The 22,908-nt window shown below is 42.1% G+C and overlaps 1 protein-coding gene across 3 annotated transcripts in view; it reads right to left on the bottom strand.

The window, feature by feature from the left end:
• Positions 1-6,914: 6,914 nt before the first annotated feature.
• Positions 6,915-22,908, bottom strand: part of inpp5b (inositol polyphosphate-5-phosphatase B) — a 147,725-nt gene continuing 131,731 nt past the window's right edge. For all 3 annotated transcript variants that reach the window (XM_068006431.1, XM_068006430.1, XM_068006432.1), the window contains 3 exons: positions 19,841-19,968; positions 18,713-18,824; positions 6,915-13,790 (listed from right to left, as the gene is read on the bottom strand). In XM_068006431.1, the coding sequence (XP_067862532.1) occupies positions 13,666-13,790; positions 18,713-18,824; positions 19,841-19,968 (365 nt within the window). In that variant the 3' untranslated portion in view covers positions 6,915-13,665. The remainder of the gene's footprint in view (positions 13,791-18,712; positions 18,825-19,840; positions 19,969-22,908) is intronic.

Below are 22,908 nucleotides of genomic sequence, written 5' to 3'. Positions count from 1 at the left end.
AGTTATATTACAGAGATAAAGAAAGGAATTTCAAACTTAGAAGATAAATACAAAGTGGGACAAGAGATCAAAGACACAATACTAACTGTTAAACCGGCAACTGGGTGAAGCGGGAGGGATAGAAGACTGGAATAATTATAAGAAGGCACATCTCTCCCCAATAACCAACCTCTCCCTCCTCAAGACCAGAGATCAGGATGCAGGGATCACCACACCTCACCAGCCTACTCCAACTGAACTATCTCCATCTCAGATTCCTGGAGCCAAATCAACATTGTCCAAGATAGAAGTGTACAACAGGAAGTGTATAACTTTGATATGTTGTCAATCATCCACCTCCCCGCTCCCAAGCCAAAACTCAAAATGCTGAAAGAGGCGTAACAATGGAGAGAAGAGTGCGAGGAGTCCCATTATATGGGCAAAACTCACAGCCATATCTTCAGAGCTCTCTCCTAAACACGCACATTTTAGCATCCTACATTTTCGACGTGAGCACAAAAATGAACTGAGATTTCTGTCGCTTAGTCAAAATTAACACAATAACTATCCCTCATATACAGGGCCTTGGTGAGACCACAGCTGGAGTATTGTATGCAGTTTTGGTCTCCTTATCTGAGAAAGGATGTCCTTGCCATGGAGGGAGTGCAACGAAGGTTTACCAGACTGATTCCTGGGATGGCAGGGCTGACGTATGAGGAGAGATTGGGTCGACTAGGCCTATATTCACTAGAGTTTAGAAGAATGAGAGGTGATCTCATCGAAACATATAAAATTCTAACAGGACTAGACAGACTAGATGCAGGAAGGATGTTCCAGATGGCTGGGGAGTCCAGAACCAGGGGGTCACAGTCTCAGGATACGGGGTATGCCATTTAGAACCGAGATGAGGAGAAATTTCTTCACTCAGAGGGTGGTGAACCTGTGGAATTCTCTACCACAGAAGGCAGTGGAGGCCAAGTCATTAGATGTATTCAAGAAGGAGATAGATATATTTCTTAATGCTAAAAGGGATCAAGGGATATGGGGAAAAAGCCGGAACAGGGTACTGAGTTAGACGATCAACCATGATCATTTTGAATGGTGGAGCAGGCCCGAAGGGCCGAATGGCCTACTCTTACTCCTATTTCCTATGTTTCTCATAATGTAGCCTGAATACCAGGTGTAGCCACCTTTCCTTCGCCAGTGACCCTCAGCAGATTTGCAGTTCCCTGTGCTGCTGGATCTCCATTTAAGACATTCCTGGCAGTAAGAAAGGGGTCAGATTTCCTCTTCTTTTCTTGCCGTCCAGCAGGAGGAAGCATGGCAATGGTATTAGGAGGCAGGACTAGTACTCCCAGTATCTACTGAGCAACAAAAAGTACCATTCTGTAAGAGCCCACAACAGCACAGTTGAAAACAAGCACACTGTGAGAGAATCATGCGCACAGATCGAGATCTCCTCACTTTTCAGTACACAGTATTCTTATAATATACGCATTCTTCAGAGTTCCTTGCACAAGCTGCCACACAATCCATGGGCCTTGGCAAAAAGTTAGGGACAGTGCACCCACTTTGATATTCCGGGCTGTTCAGGAGGGAGCTGACCTCCAATCACCTGGCATTTGGAGGTTAACTCAGAGCCTCTGGTCTTGATGAATGAGATCCAAAGGGTGTTAAAGAGCCTATGGTTTAGGAAAGTCCAAGTCTCAGTGAGTTACAAAGAATGTACAACACAGAAACAGGCCGTTCGGCCCAACTGGTCTGTGCCGGTGTTTATGCTCCGAACGAGCCTCCTCCATCCCCTCTTCATCTAACCCTATCAACATATCCTTCTATTCCTTTCTCCCTCATGTGTTTATCTAGCTTCCCCTTAAATACATTTATACTATTCACCACAACTACTCCTTATGGTAGCGAGTTCCACATTCCAACCACTCTCAGGGTAATGAAGTTTCTCCTGAATTCCTTATTGGATTTATTAGTGACTATTTTATATTTATGACCCCTAATCTGGTCTCCCCCATGAGTGGAAACATTTTTTCTACATCTACCCTATCAAACCCTTTCATAATTTTAAAGATCTCTATCAGGTCACCCCTCAGCCTTCTCTTTTCTAGAGAAAAGAGCCCCAGTCTGTTCAGTCTTTCCTGATAGTTCTAACCTCTCAGTTCTGCCGTCCTTGTAAATCTTTTTTGCACCATCTCCATTGCCTCTATATAATTTTTTGTAATATGGAGACCAGAACTGTTCACAGTACTCCAAGTGTGGTCTAACCCAGGTTCTATACAAGTTTTACATAACTTCTCTGCTTTTCAAATCTATTCCTCTAGGAATGAACCCCACTGCCTTTTTGCACTTTTTAGGGCCTTGTTAACCTGTGTTGCTTCTTTTAATGATTTGTGAATCTGTACCCCTGGATCTCTTTGCTCCTCTACCACAATTAAACTTTTACTTTTTAAGGAGAATGTGGCCTCCTTACTTCTTCTACCAAAATGCATCACCACACTTATCTATATTGGAATTAATTTGTAAATTACACCCCCATTCTATCCCTGTAGAATTCTACACATCCCTTTCACCAGCTTCTTGCAGCTAAGGGCAGCCTAAATGTCCCAATGCTTACCAGTTCCTAGCAGGCATGAGTTCACAGGACAAAACTCCCCTAATTCAGCATTAATTGGACAACTGATGTGCGTAAGTGGAACATGTCTTACTGGTACAGTACTGGATGCTCTTCTGAGGTTGGGGCTGAGTGAAAGGTACTTAACACTGCATGTAACCATACTATACCCAGCCTGCGAATGCTTGAAGCTTGCCGTGGATACCCAAAATGGGAAAAAGTTCCATTCCCCAGCACTAACACCCCACACTTAATGAGTAGGTATATATACATAAAAAGGTCTCAATAAACTTGGAGCATCTGCACAGAAGGATTATATTTTACAGATAAGTCGTCTGGAGGAAACCAAGGATGTAGGAACTAACAGGAAGCATAGTCACAAAGGCTGCTCACCGCTGTCTGCAGGTCATTTCTATGAGGGTAAGACTTGTCCTGGAGTCTGAGAACAGTGCCATGCACTATTCAGGAGGGCATGTTTTTAAAATCTTTGAATGAGAAAATGGAAACGAGGCTGCACAATGACAGATGGCAGTGATAAATAGGGAGATTTCTGTATTGTATTTCATGTGATGGCAGTTGGTTCGAATAAATCCAATTTAAAGATGGCTTCAATCAGGATAACTGGCTGTACACTATCAAACTCTTCTCAGTGTACCGTTAGTGCAATATGGCATAACTAGGGGTTAATTGTTAATCCCAAGCACACTAGATCATACATATAAAGATGGGCACAGGTTTTGATTCATAGGTGACTTGTCTGGTAATGGAAATCACCTTTGAGGTCTGAACCAAGACAACAGCATTGGGAGAAAGCCTGGCCTGTGACAATGCATCCACATTACGATTGGGAACACATAACATGGGGGCACATCTTAGTGGTGCTGGGAATGTTGAATGGTAGAGGAGACAATTCATCATAGAGATGGAAAAGATACATCAAGTTAACTGCATCCTGTTCCTACATACACCCTAGAACCAGTAATATGCTGGCATTATTGAAGATTTAATAGAGGTGCTCGAAATCATGAAGGGTTTCGATAGAGTAAATAAGGAGAAACTGTTTCCAGTAGCAGCAGGGTCGGTAACCAGAGGTCACTGATTTAAGGTAATTGGCAAAAGAACTACAGGCACGATGAGAAGAAATTTGCATATGCAGCGAGTTATGATGATCTGGAATGCACTGCCTGAAAGGGTGGTGGAAGCAAGTTCAATAATAACTTTCAAAAGGGAATTGGATAAATACTTGAAGGGAAAGATTTGTAGGGCTGTGGGGAAATGGCAGGGGAGTGGGACTAATTGGATAGCTCTTTCAAAGAGCTGGCACAGGGACGATGGGCTGAATGGCCTATTTCTGTGCTGTATCATTCTAGAGACTTAAGCACAAAATCTAGGCTGACAGTCCAGTGCAGTATTGAGGGAGGTGCTTCACATCGGAGGTGCCATCATTCGGATGAGAAGTCAAACCGAGGCCCCATCTGCCCTCTCAGGTGAACATAAGAGATCTCATGGCACTATTTTGAAGACGAACAGGGGAGTTCTCCCCGGTGTCCTGCCCAATATTTATCCCTCAGCCAACATCACTAAAAAACAGATTATCTGGTCATTAGCACATTGCTGTTTGCAGGACCTTGCTGCGCGCAAATTGGCTGCCGTGTTTCCTACATTCCAATGGTAACTTCACTTCAAAAGTACTTCATTGGCTGTAAAGTGCTTTGGGATTTCCTGAGGGCATGAAAGGCGCTGTATAAGTGCAGGTCTTTCTTTTTTCTCTTTTTTATTTCTAGTTTTTGGACTGTTGATGATCGCTCTTTGAGATTCTTTTATAATGGGAGAGTGTTTAGAAAATCCTTTATTCCATCAATTAAAACAAAGAATACCACCTGATAAAAAAATCTTCATATGTAATAATAATCTCATGGCACTTTCAGATGGACTGTGGCAATTAGGAAAATTGTTCACAATTTAAACGGTCGCTTCTACTGTGCACACTTGGAAGTTCTGTTGCAAAATGGGGTTGATCTTCGCTGGGTTTAGCTGCGTGTTTTTTAAACTTCTGCAATGGTTTTAAAACAACTCCGGGCAATGGTGACGTAAGTGAGCCATTTCCAAATCACATCCCAATGCAAGATGCTGACAAAAAGGGTTTAGAGGCTGGGATTTTTCAACAAATGTATAGGTACAATTATTGCCATTCTCCATCCTTCATAAAAGTACATTTGTTTATCTTTTTTCTTATATATTCTACAAATTTCTCTCATAAGAAGGGAAATCATTGTTTCATGATAATTAAGGAACTTTAAAGTCAGCTTTTCTTGCTAATTTAAAAACTGGTGTTTTTTCAGGTTTTATTTTTAGTGTTAAAAAATGGGAGAAAATCAGTGGAAAAAATTGGACGCCCAAAACCCAGGTAAAGGTCAGAGAAAATTGGTAAAAAAGTTTTTATTTTGAACATTGCTAAAACTCAACAAGCAAGGGACTTAAAAAAGGCAGTTAAGCAAAATGACAACTTGCAATTATTTAGTTTACGGACCCACTTTCATGGGGCTCACCATCAGACTTAACCTCTAGATAATTAAAAAAAACGTAAGTAAAATTGAAGAACCTATCCATATTGTTTTGGCTCCAAACTCTGACCTGCTACTGTGATGGTGGAATAATAAAACCCGTTGCAGGTTATGCGCAGAGGAACAGTTGCTTTTAATAAACAATGCCTTGGTTTGTGGCCTCAATCATCATTTGGTTGATGACCTATCTTCAGGGGACAATCAGCGTGCTGTGTCAGTGCAGTGTTGTCCTCCCTCCTTACCCAACCAGAAAAGAGTGATATTTGCTAAACCCTCCTAGAACTCTGCATTCCTCCAATTCTCACCTCTTGTGCATCCCCGATTTCCTTCACCCCACCCTTGGCGTCCCTGCCTTCAGCTGTCTAAGCCCTAAGCTCTGGCATTCTCTTCTCTCCTCTAAGACGCTCCTTAAAACCTGCCTCTTTAACCAAGCTTTTTTCACCTGTCACAATGTCACCTTTTTTGGCTTGGTGCCAATTTTTTGTCTGATTACACTCCTGTGAAGCACCTTGGGATGTTTTACTATGTTAACGGCGCTATATAAATGCAAGTTTTTGTTGCTACAGCAGAAAGAATAGTTCTCACAGCAGGATGTAATGATGATCTATGTCCGCTTAAACAAAATTTAAAATTGCAGCCTTCATTTCTTTTCCTGCTGAAAATCAGGTCCAGAGATGTGTGTGCATTACATTTGTGACATCAGAACAGCATGTACAGCCCCCAGTGTGTATGTTGATGTAATGGATGTGATCCCCACACATCACAGTATTTATTATAAAATGTTGGGAAATTTGGGGGTTTTGTTTCTTCAAATTTGGGAGGAAATTTTTTTTCCTCCCATTTTACCATCCAAAAAAACCCTGTAATTTATCAGTTGATATAGGTATAACCAATGATAATGAACCAAGTTTTAATTTACGTGGAGAATGATGGACATCCAGGAGTAATTAACAGCCAGCAATCTCACTGAAGGGTTCAGAGAACATCAGAAGTTGTGTGAGGAGTTTAGAACCAATCACCTAAGCCCCAAGATGAGATCACTGACTCAAAATCACTCCTACGTGTTATACTTTTACTGTTTTGCTGGTAGAATGAACCATAGCAAATACCGACGGGCAGATGATCCACATAGTGAATGTGGCATGTGACTCTCACTGAAAGGATAACAACTGTATCACAGCAACTGCAAGTATGAATCTTCGGTTGATCCCGGGAAGCAATATTACAAAATGATATGTTTACTTATTCAGGTCGAATCTTTTTAAGATAACAGCTTCCTTTTTATGACAGTGGGCCGGCTGGAAGCCTATTTACCATTATAGCTTTTGCTTTGTGTTCAGTTGAACAAACAAGACTTGCTGGGCCAGCCCAGTTTTTACAACCAGCCACTTTGCTTCATTGGACGTAATGGCCATAGTGGAAAGAAGCTGCGTTTCACCCCAGTCAAATTCCAAACACCACGGGCTCATCCTGGAGCTGAAATTATGTTCCAAAATTTACTAATCTTGCAGGATGTGTCTGCTACCAAAATGACTAGATTGGGGGGGGAGGGGGGGGATCAAACCGAAAATGCAAGAAGCATGAAAATTGTGTAAGGTGAAAACTGACATAAGAATTTAACTTCAGGTCAAAGCTATAAAAGACTGAGATTTGTTTACAGTACAAAATGATGCATAACACTAGGATATTAAGATGTTCTTATTCGTGCTGTGACATTGACGAGCTCCACAATATTAAAAATAATGAAGACCTTTGTCAATGTATAAATAATTTTAATTCAATCACATACATAGGAAGGCAACACTTTACATAACAGAATATGAAACACTGCTTCACTTGGTCCTAGTTACAGGGGCACTGTCTTGGTCCATGGGGCAGAGAATGACAGTTGCCTGTCATATTTATTATTTGATGTGTACATGTTTTGCGATGCAGTGACCCATTTTGATGCAGAATGCACCACAATTTTCAGCAAACACAGACAGGAAGGGTGGCCAAACACAACGTCCCTGTAAACAATATCGGCACAGGTACGATTCCTCAATAACAACTTTGCTGCTGAAGTTTCTTTCAGGTACATGTTAACTGCACAGTCTTTGATAGCATGCTTTAAATGATTAAGTATGTCTCTCTTCCCCCGAACCTTGCTTTCTTCTCATTTCCATGCAGTCAGGTGGGTAGGGTGGCATCTGCTGCAGATCTCTCCACTATTGTTGGCGGATAGGACAGATCACACTGATTATCTTTCCACCCCCACTTTTCCTTAAGATGAAGCACTGTGCTACCACAAGGTGCTCTGTCAATCAGCCTGGCGAACTCGTGCCTGAGGCATTGGAGTCCATCGCTCTACAGCAAGAGCTACTGGAAGCCCTTGAAGGTGATATTGGAAGTACTCTACGGGCTTCTCGTTCAACATTTGCAGACTCTGCAGATTTATTTTGAACAGATGATGTACATCACTTAAAAAACTATGATTCGCCCTGGGATTGAGAAGGCCGGCCAATGGCCTGTTCTCATGCTGCCTAGGGCTCGAGAACTGGTCACTGTGAGGTACATATTAACTTTCCCTCCCATCCTCCCTCTCTCAGGATGCTGCTTTTGTTTGGCACCTCCCCCCAGATGGTATGGCTGAAATCAGGACTCATCACAGCAGTTATGGGAATTAACCTGGGTGTTACCTGGTGCCGCAGAGTACATCACTCGCCCGATGGACAAAGTATGTTTTCTTGTGAAGATTTAAAAGAAAAAAGATTATTTATTTTCTCTCTTTTTGGTCTCATTACTTCCAATTCATGTTTAATTAAAAGGGAGAGATCTTCACTTAGTATACACCTCAAAGTTTTTCATGCACTTTGGGCCTCAGCCCAGACACCACCGTGCCATATTCGATACAGTAATATACCATCGCTGTGTCTGCTAGGTTTAGAAGCCGGTATATACACCAGTTTTCCTGATCTATCCTGGTGGTTGATAATAGCTTGTGCAAGAGGATGGCCGCTTAATTGCACATTGAGTTATTGCCCCTGGCCATGTTGTTCTGAATGGGAGACAAATGAGAAGAGCACAATCATAGCTGGGATCAAGAAACTACCAGCTGAAGGAGAAGAAAATTCAGTGTATTAATTTGCCTCAGTCAATGATTTACCATTGTCTCCTTTGTGGCCAATAACAGTAGTATTCTAGAGAACGAGGCCTTTCATTTCCACATTCACCTGAGGAAGGAGGAAGCCTCCGAAAGCTTGTGATTTTCAAATAAAATAGTTGGACTATAACTTGGTGTTGTAAAATTGTTTACAATTGTCAAATCCTGCAAGGAGAAAGGGGATGGAGCTCCCTGGGATTAATATAAGAACATGCAGAAACATGTTAAAAGGGTGATCAGAAGGACAAAGAGAGACTTAAGATAAAAGCATAGCTGCAGATGCAAAATGTAACAGTAAGAAATTCTTTCAGTATTTCAATTGTGTTCATTGAACTGTACTTGATGTAACCTGCAAATTGTATAATCTGTATTGTGTACATTTGGAATGTGATATGACAAATGTATTGTATGTATTGCTGCAAATTTTATGAATAAAGTATATTTTTGGGAAAAAAAAAATTCAATAGTAAGAGGGCTGCCAGAGAAGGGGTAAGAACCTTAAAGATACAAACAGGCTCAAAACAGGACAAGCACATAACAGGACAAGCACATTTTGAATGGCTACTTCCTCCAAGTATTCACAAGGGAAGACATGAACAATAAGAGCAAAGAGTTATCCCAGGAAAAATGAATGACTTCGATATAACTGAGGTGGAAGTCCTAGACAGGTTAAAATGACTCGAAAACATTAAATCGCAGGAACAGATGGTATTTATTCCAGAGTGTTGAAGGAGATCGGGGAGGAAAATATAGAGGCACTGACAATCAATATGAGGGAGCCACTGGACACTGGGGGCTTCTAGTAGATTGGAAACTGGCCAATGCCCAGAGTCAAAAAGGGTGACAATCAGACACAGGCAACTACAGACCCATTAGTCTCACTTCAATCCTGTGTAAAATAATGGATTCGATTATCAGGTGTAAAATTGAAGACTGTCTGTACAGTAACACTTAGTTCAATATGGATTAAACAACAATCTAATTTATATAGCGCCTTTAATGTAGAAAAAAGTCTCAAGAGGCATAATCAGAAATAAATGGATGCTGAGCTAAAGAAGGAGATATTAGGAGGGGTGACCAAAAGGTTGCTCAAAGAGGTGGGTTTTAAGGAGGTTATTGAAGGAGTTTAGGAATGTGGAAAGGCAGAGGGGCTTCGGGAGCATGGAGCTTAGATGGCTAGAGGCACTGCCACCAATAGTAGGGCAGATATAGGGGGATGCATAAGAGTCCAGAGTGGGAGGAATGGACGGGGGGGGCGGGGGGGGTTGTAGGACGAAGGAGGTTACAGAGATAGGGAGGGTCACGAGCAGAAGGGATTTAAACATGAGGTTGAGAATTTTAAATTGGAGCCATTGTAGGTTAGCAAGGAGAGGTGTGATGTATGAGCAGAACTTGGTGCGGGACTGGATATGGATTCAGAAGGGTAGATAACAATGGTTACTTATTCTAGAAGTTGCATTGGGGAGGCTGAAGTACTCTGTGTGGGGGGGGGCGCCAGCTATTAGTGTTGGGACCCCTACTGCTTCTAATTTAAACCAATGACTTGGATTTAGAAACCCAATGCAAATTGGTTAAATTTGCAGATGGTACCAAACTAGGAGGGGCAGTTGAATGGGAGGAGGCAGCTCAGAAGTTACAGAATGAGCTGGACATAATATGTATGTAGGCAGAACAATGGCAGATGAAATGTAATGCAGACAAGTGTAAAGTATTGCACATAGGAAGATAGACGACACATGTACTCCACGAGTGATGTTGAAATAGTTAATGGTGAAGTTAAAAGAGACCTCGGGGTCTTTGTAGACTTGACACTCAACATGTGTTACCAATGCAGAGCAATAATCAACAAAGCCAATAGAATGTTGAACTACATAGCCAAATCAATAGAATAAAAGTGAGAAGAAGTCATGATCAAACAGTAGAATGTTCTGGTCAGACCACACCTCGAGTACAGTGTCTAGTTCTGGTCACTGAGACACGAGAGATATTCAAGTCCAAAGTCCAGTGCAAAAAAGAGGCACAAGAATGAACCCATCTCAGAGGTCTGAGCTATGAGGAAAGACTGGATAAACTTGGACTTTTCAACCTCGAAAAGAGATGCCTGAGAGTTTATCTTGTAGACATATGCAAGATTGTGAACAGTATGGAAAAGGTAAATCTGGGAAATTACTTTAAACTGCGCGAGTAGGCCAAGGGGTCACAGGTTCAAACTAGTAAAAGGCAAATTTCAGACTGATAATGGGAAGTTTTTCTTCATACAAAGACTGCTCAACATGTAGAATGGACTTCCAGATAAAGCAGTGGAAGCAAAAACCCTGGAATCATTGAATAACCAACTGGATGATGCAATGGGAGGACTTTACGGTCAGTCTAGATGGATGAACTAAGATAGGCCAAATAGCATTCCTTATCTGTAATTATTTTGTGATGTCAGTGACTCAGCATTCAAGTTCAAGTTCACTATTTGAAAATCTTTACAGCCTACCACTGAACTATCAATCCAGAACCCGTCACATCACACCCACTGCCGTTACAACATAGTTTCAAGGACCGTGCAGTTAAAAATACCTTTTAAATAAAGCAGCAATTTTTCCGAAATTTAAATAGTTTCAGTAGTGGAAGTCCTCAAATACCAAATACATCCCAGGAGCATAAACCTGGGAACAGACACAGTATGGGACAGGCCATGCATAGATCCTGAAGATCACAAAGGAACAATTTATCATATGGTGTAAAAAAAAACAATCTTACACTTTGCTGAATTGGTTACCTGTGCATTTGAAGTGTGCGTGTTTCAGCACTACGCAAATAACTCAGCAGGCAGCATCAGCAGTCAGTGAAGGTGGAAGAGACCGAGTGGCATGATGGCTATTTGTATTGGAATGCAATAGTATTGGAGCAGAGGAGGGATGTAGTGCAGGGATGCAGCTACAAGCTTCCAACGCTGCCAAGCTCCCCCTCTCAGCGATGTTGCTGTGGGGAGCTGCTCAACAGGAGGTCGGGGACTCCATGAAAAGGGCCTGGAAAAAATTATATATCAGATGGAAAGTCATCACTTGGCTACTGTCAGCCGTCCCCTGGCAGATTGTCAAGAGCAGCGTTGCAACTGGCGGTTTGGGAACGAGCTTCCTGCGATATGCTCACTCCCCTCCTGGCTTCAAGAGGTCATGGCTCTCAAGTGGGACTCAGGGGGAAAACTGTGTGGGGAGGGGGATAAAAAAGGTAAATGCCTCTCATAGGAAAAAAGACGGAAGAGAAGAGGACATGAGTGCATAATTACATCTTGGTGGAATCCCTGAGTTTTGACTAACATCCATGACCACTCATTACAACAAAATCCTTAGCAAAGCAAAGCTTTGGAAATGCATTTAGGAAAAAAAATTCATGATATTACTTCAGGCTGTGAAAAGTAAACAAAATGTGTCAGTAAAATGGAAAGTGCAATGTCAAACCAATTGGAAGCTTGTCTGTGTCAGACGGGATAAATGGACTGCAGGATCCTGCCTGTGCCCATTTCTACTAATGCAGTGCTGGACATGATTTACAGTATGGAAACATAAAGCAGTCATAAGCTCCACTACAGTGGATTCTAGGTATAAAACCCCCCACCTGATCCACGTATACAATTTCAATGGAACAAATCACTTCCAACTCACTCCTACTACATGATATTATTTATCCAAGTACAATATCTTAATACAAAAGAATCTTGATCAAGGATTAAAACATTCACCCAAGCATCTAGATTTAATGCTGGGTTCACCATTTCATGTGGAAACAGCAACATGTCTTAGGTGTTGAATCACTTGCATTTAAAATACCTTTGTTTTTATTCAGTGTCTGTTTACTCAGATTGAAGGGGCTATGGTACAAAGATTTACAAATTTTTACAGAAATCCTGCTCTAACATTTCTTGGCAAACTATTTAGCAGGATCCCACCATGGAAAGAATAAAAAGCTCCCAAATCCGTCATATAACATCAGTTCAAGGAAAACTTGTTTCAAATGAGACCTGGGATCTATGCACGCTGCACATTGCTCCACCCGCTCATCTCTCACCCACTTCTGCACATTTCTCATTTAGATAAAAACTCTTTGTTCTGATGGTTCAGTTTGTATAAATACAGGAAATATTTTGTATGCAAGTCAGGTTCCGCTTTTCTCACTGGCTCTCTATATTTTTCTAGACAAAGTGATGAAATTATTTTTTTCTCCAGTATTTTGGTCTGGAATTGGATCTATCATTACAGTACTTCTTCAATTCCAAAAGGTAACACATTATATTTAACGCGGGGGCAAGCTTCATGTGACTGTAGTACAGTTACCACCGCACATAGCGGGCGTGGTTTGCACATTATACGCTGTGGCCGGTGTATCAGCTTAGATCAATTTTAAGTAGAATTTTGACAACTTCAGAAATTAAAACTTAACATTGTTATTTAAGTACTGTCAGCTCTGGGATTTGAGTTCCGATCCCCTTCCCACCGTCCCCCCCACCTCTCTCTCTCGGAGGTGATTCTCCGAAGTAACAGTCAGGAAGTGGCCCCTTGCAGGCAGTCTCTCCACTTCTTTCCCGCTCCCAGTCGGAATTTGCTGTTGGTGATCTGAAGAGGATTTCTGAGCTTCTATATTGTTAATATTTCTTATAATTATATTGGTGGAAAATACACCAGGCTACAGACAAGCTATGCGAGGTGGAAGCTTTTCATCTTATTCAGCTATGGAGAGCTGAACGGGGCTGAAGTTTGCAGCAGTCTGGTCAGTTTCACCACTACAGCAGGTATTGTAAATGCAGCTCGAGTTTCAGCATAAGTCACATAAGGCTGCCTGAAAGAACTTAATCACAGGTAATCGCACTTTAACAAGATGCGAACAGCTTCTTGAACTGCCCAAAATAGTCGGCGCGCTTAATACGGTTTAAGCGGCGCCTCTGTAATTGACGCCTATGGTAATGAAAAATGATTAGTGCCATTTGCCCGATATAGGCGACAGTCCAGGATAAAGGGGACGGTGTAAGTGGTGGGGACTTTACTTACAAACTGTAAAAGACCATTTGCATGCAAAACTGTCAGTTCCCTGCCACTGATGCATGACAAGATGCAACGTTAATAACATTTCAATGTGCTTCTATAAAATAGAGGTGATCAGAATGATTCCAGGTCGGAACCTTTAAATATACTAATGGAAAAAGTTACATTACAAAATAATTAGAATCTTAGCTTTGTATACCAAAAACACTTGCATAATTGTAAAGGTGTTTACCTTTATCTTCATATAAAAATACTCTTGAATGAAATTGTACAATTTTATTGAACACTAGAAAATAAACACTATGTTGGGCTGCGTCAGGCTGCTTCAGTTTAACCATCTTTCATTGTAAGCAAACGTGCAATGAACAGCTGTGCTGCCTTCTTACTATTAATGGTGTCATACTGCCTCACGGCACAGGGAAGTGGTCTCAGCAATAACGCTCCAAAGATGCTCGCTGTGGAGAGAGGAAGAGTGGCTTGTAAATTTAAAATTAAAGAATATAATCCTGATTCACAAAACCAGGTGAAGTGTGGGATATGGGACAAATATTCAGCATTTTGCATATGAAATCATCATTTTCTGCATCTGATGTATTACGACACTTCTTTAAAAAAATAAATCCTCTCATCCCTCACTGGTCTTGTGCCATGAACCATCCCATACAGAGGTGGGGGTACAGGAATCCTCTCAGGCCACTGGAGTCTCGCTCGCCCTGAAATTATTCACTGGGAAGTGAACGAGATCTGCCCAAGTTGAGTTGCGTGCTCTTGGGCACCTCCCAATGTTCATAGAACAGCAGGAACGATCCAGCTATTACAACTGGAAACACCACACATAGTGCACGTTACCCCTATAGGATCAGGTGCACTGTTCAGTGCTGGAGCTGGAGAAGTGAAACGCCAGATTTATGACATATCCTGTGGGCCTGCCCTAGGTTACTTTGCCTACACTCACACTGAATTACTTTGAAGTTCAGTATGCAAAACGTTTCCTGACATTTCTGAAATATGTAATAAGGCGCTATACAAATCCAAGGCTTTCTTTCATTCTCTCCGGATTTGTGTACAAGGATTATGCAGATTTCCTTTGTTATTACCCTTGTGTACTACAACACATCTATGGCCTAATAGTTGTCAGAATTTCATTTTAACATTTTTTTACTCTCCGACGCCATCTGATTTCCATTCACTGATTTTGTATCAAGTGTCCTTGACAGAATTTCTCAGCACAAACACCACGTTCTGTCTTCAATAGAACTATCCCACACTCCTACTGGATCATCGAAGAGGCTGTCGATTACACTGATACACAACATACCACTACTGGATTAGTCAAAGACAAAACGCTAGGATCTCTCAAAATAAAGACACTGTTAGAAGTGCTGGTTAAAGAATGAGAATCACTTTCTACAGTAGACGTGTAACAACAGGAACTGTTTACAGAAATTGTTGTTGCTTTCAGACAATATCATATTTCTTAAGGGGTTGGTCATACGTTAGAGACTGTAGCAGGTTCGCCTGTAAACACGACAGCTGATTCGCATTCGCTACTGTCACTGTGTTAAAGTCACATCTTCACTGTGCACTGAAAAGTGCAATGGTGGATCCAAGAACTTGACATTTTAAAACTGGATACATTGTTAAAATCTGCACAGCGCTGAAGGAGACTGCAGCTTGTGCCAAAATGCTCAGAGGGTTTTACATTTAGAAAAAGACTTGCATTTACTCAATGTTTTTATCAGCTCTTTCAGAAACATCTCACGAAGCTTCAAATGCTATGAATTACTTTGAAGTACAGTGACTGCTATGTGGACAAACACAACCATTTTGTACACAGCAAGATCCCACAAACAGTGTCAGCCTAGTTTGGGTACAACTGTTGTGGGGCTTGAACCAACTACCTTCTGACTCAGAGGCAAGATTACTGCCCATTAAGCCAAGCTGACAACTTGTTGCTGATATTGCTTGTGGCACAAATGGGTGAAGTTGAGCTCAGTATGCTGCACCATTACCTTTCCCCCATGAATTTAATTCCACAGCGACCTTTTTCAGTGCAATAAACAACAGAAGTTGCGCTCAGAATTACTTCCTCATGGACTTCAGCTGTCAATGTGCTGTTTACTATATCACCCTTTTTATCTGGGTCACAAATTATAATTCAAATCCCATCATGGCAAACTGAATTCAATAAATCTGTAATGCGTGGTCTGGTAACAGATAATCACCATGAAAGCTCTGGACTGTCATAAACCCAACTGGTTCACTAATGTCCTTCAAGGAAGGGAACCTGTCACCCCTACCTGGTCTGGCCTGCAAGTGATTTCAGTTCTACACTATACGGTTGGCGTTTAATGTCCTCAGGGCAACTAGGGATGGGTGATAAATGCTGCCTTGCCCACATCTCACTTGTCTGTGAAAGCCTGATATGGGCAAGCTTCCAAAATATTCTTAGAAACTGTTAAATTCAGAATTGTCTTTCATTCTCAATCAGCAATGGTACAGTGAGCTTTGCTGTATGCAATGTTTTAGCAGATGTGAATGTTAAAGCCATTTACAGCATACAGTGTGGCTTTACCAGGGATGGGAAACTATAGTCATGAGTATGAGACACAGGGACTGCTTCCACTAGAGCAGAGAAGGCTAAGAGGAGAATTCACAGAGGTTTTTAAAATTATGAAGGGTTTTGATAGAATAAATAAAGATTATTTCCTCTGGTTGGAGAGTCAGTGAAAAGAGGCTATCAATTTAAAATTGCCACTAACAGGGTGAAAATGGTAGTTGTTGGAGTATGGAATGCTTTGCCACAGGGAGTGGTTACATTAGATAAATATATGAAATGACAACAACTTGTATTTATATAGCACTTTATCATAAGAAAATGTCCCAAGACACTTAACAGGAGCGTAATCAGCCAAAAATTGAAACCGAGCCAAAGAAGGGGATATTAGGACAGGTGACTAAAATCTTGGTCAATGAGGTAAGTTTTAAGGCAGGTCTTAAAGGAGAGATGGAGAGACAGAGAGGTTCAGGGAGGGAATTCCAGAGCTTAGGGCTTAGACGGCTGAAGGCATGGCTGCCAATGGTGCGGCAAAGGAAGTGGGGTATGTGCAAGAGTCCAGAGTTGGAGGAATGCAGAGTTCCTGGAAGGTTGTAGGGCTGGAGGAAGTTAGGGAGGGGCGAGGTCATGGAGGGACTTGAACAAGAGGATGAGAATTTTAAAATCGAGGCATTTATGGACTGGAAATCACTGTAGATCAACGAGCACAGGGGTGATGGGTGAGCAGAATTTGATGTTGGTTAGAGTACGGGCGGCAGAGTTTTGCATGAAATAGAGTAAGATACAGGGCTCTGGGAAGAGAGCAGGGCAGCGGGATTAGTTTTGGATTGCTCTAGCAAAGAGCTGGTACAGGCATGATGGGCTGAATGGCCTCCTTCTGTGCTGTTAACTTGTGAGGTACTATAGATCGTAGAATGAAATTTCAATATATTTTGCACAGTGCAGATTCCAGTATTTGGACAGTTCAATTATTCCATACTGTTACTCTTACCGTCCTTATTTAGGCCCAAGTTTAAAAGAGGAATGCCGGGAGTACAGAGTGTTTGGGTGGGATTAATTGCGCTTGTGTAGTAATCTCAGTAATGCCAACACAGCTCAGAAAGTTGGGAAATCAGTCTGATGCTGAGTCTGCACAGCACGGGAACCTTCAGTCTGTGTACTGTGCCACCTTGTGGTGACAACAAGGAATGTCGGCCAGCTGGGAAGCCAGTGACAGCTACATGAAGGTCCAAGAGGGTGGGGAGTGGGAGGGGACGGTGAGGCCGATGGGGCAAGCCCAGGCTGGCAATGGCCTGCAGTAGTTCTGTGGGGTCAGAAAAATATAAGCATAACAAATTTTTGTGGGAGTTTCCGGAGTGGCCACCAGTGGTCCCAGGCTCAGTGTCACTTCACCGCTCTTCAAAGTAATTTACTATGAACGAAGCACATGGAGATGTTTTTGAGAGCCATGATAAAACACCAGATAAATGCAAGTTTATTTTTCTTATCTTTCGAACTACTCTTTTCTTTTACCCTTCAATTGGAGCTGGTAGGACAACATTTTTTGAGTGCGAAATCTGTCTATGGGATTTTGGGAGCGGAGAGCTCCCTGCTTGGAGCATTCAGGTGGGACTTCTAAATCTTATTAAGGAGCACTGAGCACTTGGACTGCATATAAAAATTCAAGCGGATCCAAAGTACAAATGTGCTCCAAGTAATTCACTTCAAATCCAAATCAAGGTCAGTGCTAGAGCACCCCTCAAACGCAATAGAAGCAACCTATGTTAGATTTGTCTGAGGAAAGCAAGACTGAACCGGAGGAGGGTGAGTATTGTGGTCAGTAGTGAAAATAATCTCAGGAGCCATGAGTTTTGTGACAAAGTTATTGTTTTACATATCATGTACCATTTCAAGGAATCTACTTTCTTTCCTTATATAGATAGCCCAGCACATGCTTAATTTGTAAACTGAAAGCAGTCGTTTCCCTTTCATTTACAGAAAATGATACACTCGCCAATAAGGAAACCTAAACTTCCAAGTAGAAAATGTCCCTTCAACCACAACTCGACCCAACATCATACCACACTTTTGAAACTCACTGTTCATCCGCTATTCAGTAAAATCTAACACTGGAGAAATGACGCCCTAGAAATTCGGTCGCGCTGCACCCAATTTTTGCACACTGACCGGCCAACTAAGCTCCCAATTCCACAGGCCGGAAGCATGCCGCCTGCCATATTGGATAAGGTAGGTACACTGGTGACAGGAGCGCACATTGGGAACATTTAAAGGCCAAATTAATTTATTCAAATTAGGGTCCCGCGCAGGATCTGTTTTCGACTTTTGAACGCCCCACTGGCCACGTGCTGAACTCTCACGGCATAATGGGGAAGCTGACTAGTAGGAAGGCCCCCATAATGTGGAACCGGGAGGAGTACGAGTGTTTCTCCCGACCCCACATTAAAAGAACACGGGCCACTTCCCCCAGACCACTGCTACCTCCCAGCCTGATCGTCCACCCCTCCTGGCCCGATCCCCGATCGTCCACTCCTCCTGGCCCGGTCCCCGATCGCCCACTCCTCCTGGCCCAAGGCCCGATCGCCCACCCCTCCCGGCCCGATCGCCCTCCCCTCCCGACTCAAGGCCTGAGGCCCCATATCGGAGGTGCCTCGGTCCTCTCCATTCAGGCGCAGGGATCTTACCAGAAATGGGCTTGTCTGAATTTCTAGGCCATCAAGTCCAAGTGGTTCTCAACATGCAATTCTCCAATTAGTATTTGATTTTATTCTCTCTAATACATAGTTTACTGCAATTGTCCATGAGAGGAATCTTTTAACTTACCAAGTGTAGGTACATCAAGATTGTTGTAAGCTGCATTTTTCAGAAGCTCTCGAAGAAAAGCCATTAAATAATTGAATACATTCTTATGGCATTGAGGTAGCATGGAGACAGCCTAACAGAGGATAAAAAGGTACAGAAATGCAGGTGACATTATGTTGGGTATAACTCATTCACTGTTCACTAAAACGCGTAACAAAAATATTCTTCTCACTTGAGTTTACAGATGGAGGATAAATTCATCATCAAAATTTGTATTTATATAGCACCTCTGACATGGAAAAATATCCCAAGGCACTTCTCAGAGAAGATAAAAAGTAGATGCCAAGTTTTTACAGGGCAGTAAGGAGAGATTACAGAAAGTTTCATCAAAGAGATTGATTTTGAGGAGGGTTTTTAAAGTTGGAGAGGGGGGTGAAGAGGTGGAATAGGTTGAGGAGGAAGTCATGGAGTAGGGCTGAGGCAGCTAAAGGCTGTGTGGGCAAAGGTGAGTGCAGCGAGCGGAATGCCCAGGAGAACCAAAGTCCAAGCATTGGAGGGGAGGTGATGTAACGCTGGAGAAGATGGTGGAGATAGGATAGGACAAGGCAGTGGAGGGACTTGTAGATGAGGACAAGCACTTCAAATTTGATCTCTTGGGAGATGGGAAGCGAGTGTAAGCGACAAGGACTCAGTGTGGGACAGGACGTGGGCAGGGGACTTTGAACAATTTTGAGTTTATGAAGGTTGGCATGCCAGCAAAGAGGACATTGGAGAAGTCAAGTGTAGAGGTGACAAAACTGTGAACAGGGGTTTCAGTGGCAGTGGGAATAAGGTACGGGTAGAGACGGGCAGTGTTAGAGATGGAAATAAGTGCAGCTTGGCTCAGCCTGAGCAAAGGTGCGTGATATGAGTCAATATCGTAGGTGTGGAGTTTTGTGGGGCCCTGAAATTATGGCTTCAGCCTTCTCGATGTACAATTGAAGGAAATTCTGGCTTATGCACGACAACGTCAGACAGGCAGACTTAGCAAGTGACCAGTCACGTGATCTCAGCCCTCCGCTGTGATTTGCCCATAATTACCTCATATAATGAAACTGGGAATACACACAGTCTACACTGGCCATAAAGAAGCTGGATAATAGTCTTTACCTGTTCACTCAGTATGTAGCTGTTGGAACTCTGTAAACAATTCTCATACAGGTTGTAAGTGATTACTGGCTCCGGAAGGGCATCCAGAAAGAGCATCAAAGCTTCAGACACAGAATGGTTATTGCCAGCTGCAAACACAAGTTAAGGAAAAAGACAAGGTACTTCATGTCACTTGTGCCCAGAAAATACATTAGTTAGTCTCACAGGAGAAACTCTCTTGAGCACAGAAAGAGAAGGTTAAAAATATATCACAAATATATCACTTTAGTAGTGCAATTAACTTTCCTTCCAACCTAATACTGCTACACAAATAAAAGTTTAAACTGAACTGTTCCAGAATTTCCACAGTATATTTGTCCATTTACTGGTGTCTCTCTGTTGCACTTTGTTACCATGCTTTAGAATTGCTGATGTAAGGAATCTTACAACACCAGGTTATAGTCCAACAATTTTATTTTAAAATCACAAGCTTTCGGAGATTATCTCTTTCAATCTCCAAAAGCTTGTGATTTTAAAATAAAATTGTTGGACTATAACCTGGTGTTGTAAGATTCCTTACATTTGTCCACCCCAGTCCATCACCGGCATCTCCACATCTTAGAATTGCTGGTCAGTGTAAACCTTGCAGTCGTTGTTTTGTGCAAACCACTCCTGCAAACTGTCAACCTGAAGTTCTACTCTAGTGACATCATAAATAAGGAAGGTTGCCTACATCCCATTTGCCCCTATTTCCTGCAGGGAGTGGGGGGGGGGGGGACTTCATAATGAATCCCCTCCCACGTGATACAACATTACTCTTACACTTTGTGGTAATGGGGTACCTTAGGCAACCAACGCTGTTCCTATGGGAACTCATAATGCGCTTTTATAATTGGACGCTTTAACCAGTCTAAAACAAATGGGTTAACGTCCAGGTCAAGATATCCTGAAGAGGAATTGTGGAACAATGCTGGTCAGCAAATATATCCGTACAGACTATATGGGGAAAGTGTAGAGTGGAAGATAATTGTAACCATAAGAGATAGGAGCAGGAGTAGGTCATTCGGCCTCTCGAGCCTGCTCCGCCATTCAATGAGATCACGGCTGATCTGATTTTTACCTCAACTCCACTTTCCCGCCTTTTCCCCATATCCTTTGACTCCCTCGCTGATCAAAAATTTGTCTAACTCAGCCTTGAATGTATTCAATGACTCAGCCTCCACAGCTTTTTGGGGTAAAGAATTCCAAAGATTCACGACCCTCTGGGAGAAGAAATTCCTCCTCATTTCCGTCTTAAACGGGCGACCCCTTATTCTGAGACTATGCTCCCTAGTTTTAGATTCCCCCATGAGGGGTAACATCCTCGCAGCATCTACCCTATCGAGTCACCTCAGAATCTTGTATGTTTTAGTAAGATTTCCTCTAATTTTTCTAAACTTCAATGAGTATAGACCCAACCTGTTAAATCTTTCCTCATAAGACAACCCTTCCATACCCGGAATCAACCTAGTGAACCTTCTCTGAACTGCCTTCAATGCAAGTATGTCCTTCCTTAAATAAGGGCACCAGAACTGTACGCAGTACTCCAGGTGTGGTCTCACCAGCACCCTGTACAGTTGTAGCATGACTTCCCTGCTTTTATACTCCATCCTCTTAGAAATAAAGGCCAATATTCCGTTTGCCTTCTGGATTACCTGCTGCACCTGTATGTTGACTTTTTGTGTTTCATGTATGAGGACACCCAGATCCCTCTGTACCGCAGCATTTTGTAGTATTTCTCCATTCAAATAATATTTTGCTTTTTTATTTTTCCTCCCAAAGTGGGTGACTTCACATTTTCCCACATTATATTCAATCTGCCAAATTTTTGCCCATTTGCTTAACCTGTCAATATTCCTTTGCAGAACTTTGTGTCCTCATCGCAATTTGCTTTTCCACCTATCTTTTTATCATCAGCAAATTTGGCCACAAGACACTCTGTTCCTTCATCCAAGTCATTGATATATATTGTAAATAGTTGAGGCCCCAGCACTGATGCCTGCGGCACCCCACGAGTTACAGATTGCCATTTTGAAAATGACCCTTTTATCCCGACTCTTTGTTTTCTGTTAGTTAGCCAATCCTCTATCCATGCCAGTATATTACCCCCAACACCATGAGTTCTTATCCTGTGCAGTCATCTTTTATGTGGCACCTTATCGAATGCCTTTTGGAAATCCAAATATACTGCATCCATTGGTTCCCCTTTATCCGCCCTGCCCGTTACTTCCTCAAAGAACTCTAATAAATTTGTCAGACACGATTTCCCCTTCATAAAATAAAGAGCTTGCATTTATCATCTCTTCAATGCACTCCAATACACTTCACAACCAATGAATTACTTTTCAAGTGTAGATGCTGTTGTTATGTAGGCAAAACAAATCATTATGTTTGTGTATACATGCACACACACACAAATACACCGCTATTGCACATCTTGCAGTTGCTAGTTGATGGCAGATACTCAGAGCCTTGGAACAAGACAGCTGCCATCTTTTCATTGAGCCATAGAGTTTTGAAGGACAGAGGGAGGCCATTTAGCCCATCGAGTCTGTGCTGGCTCCTTGCTAGAGCAATCTCAAACTGACTGCCATGGGAAATGGTGCATGGTATGCAGGGGAGCTATTTAAATTCATGGATGTGATTAAAAACAAATCGTATTGTTAAAAACTTCAACTTTACAAAGAGCACTTTGTTGCAACATTTCCCTTGGACCAGAAACTGAGTGCAGGTCATATTCAGTTAACACGAGATGTATAAAGATAGGCCTGAGTTTTCATTATTTCTGTCTTTCTCTGCTGCCTCAAGATTTATGTCCAATTCTGATGGTGAAGTATAGGCTGTAAACTCAGTTTTTTCGACTGTAGGTCAATGGGAAACTGCAGGCTGATTTCAGGTACTGTATACAGACAGGAATATTATGGTGGCCACCATTATACGGTAACGACACATTGTCAATTCCTAATCAGCTCTTTTATCAGCAATTCACTAATCACCATTTAGTGTTATACCATCATGAGAGGAAAAGCCCTCATAATGATAAAGAATCA

This window comes from Heptranchias perlo, chromosome 26 (assembly GCF_035084215.1).
Source record: "Heptranchias perlo isolate sHepPer1 chromosome 26, sHepPer1.hap1, whole genome shotgun sequence".
NCBI lineage: Eukaryota > Metazoa > Chordata > Chondrichthyes > Hexanchiformes > Hexanchidae > Heptranchias > Heptranchias perlo.
This window is presented reverse-complemented; position numbering and strand designations above follow the sequence as displayed.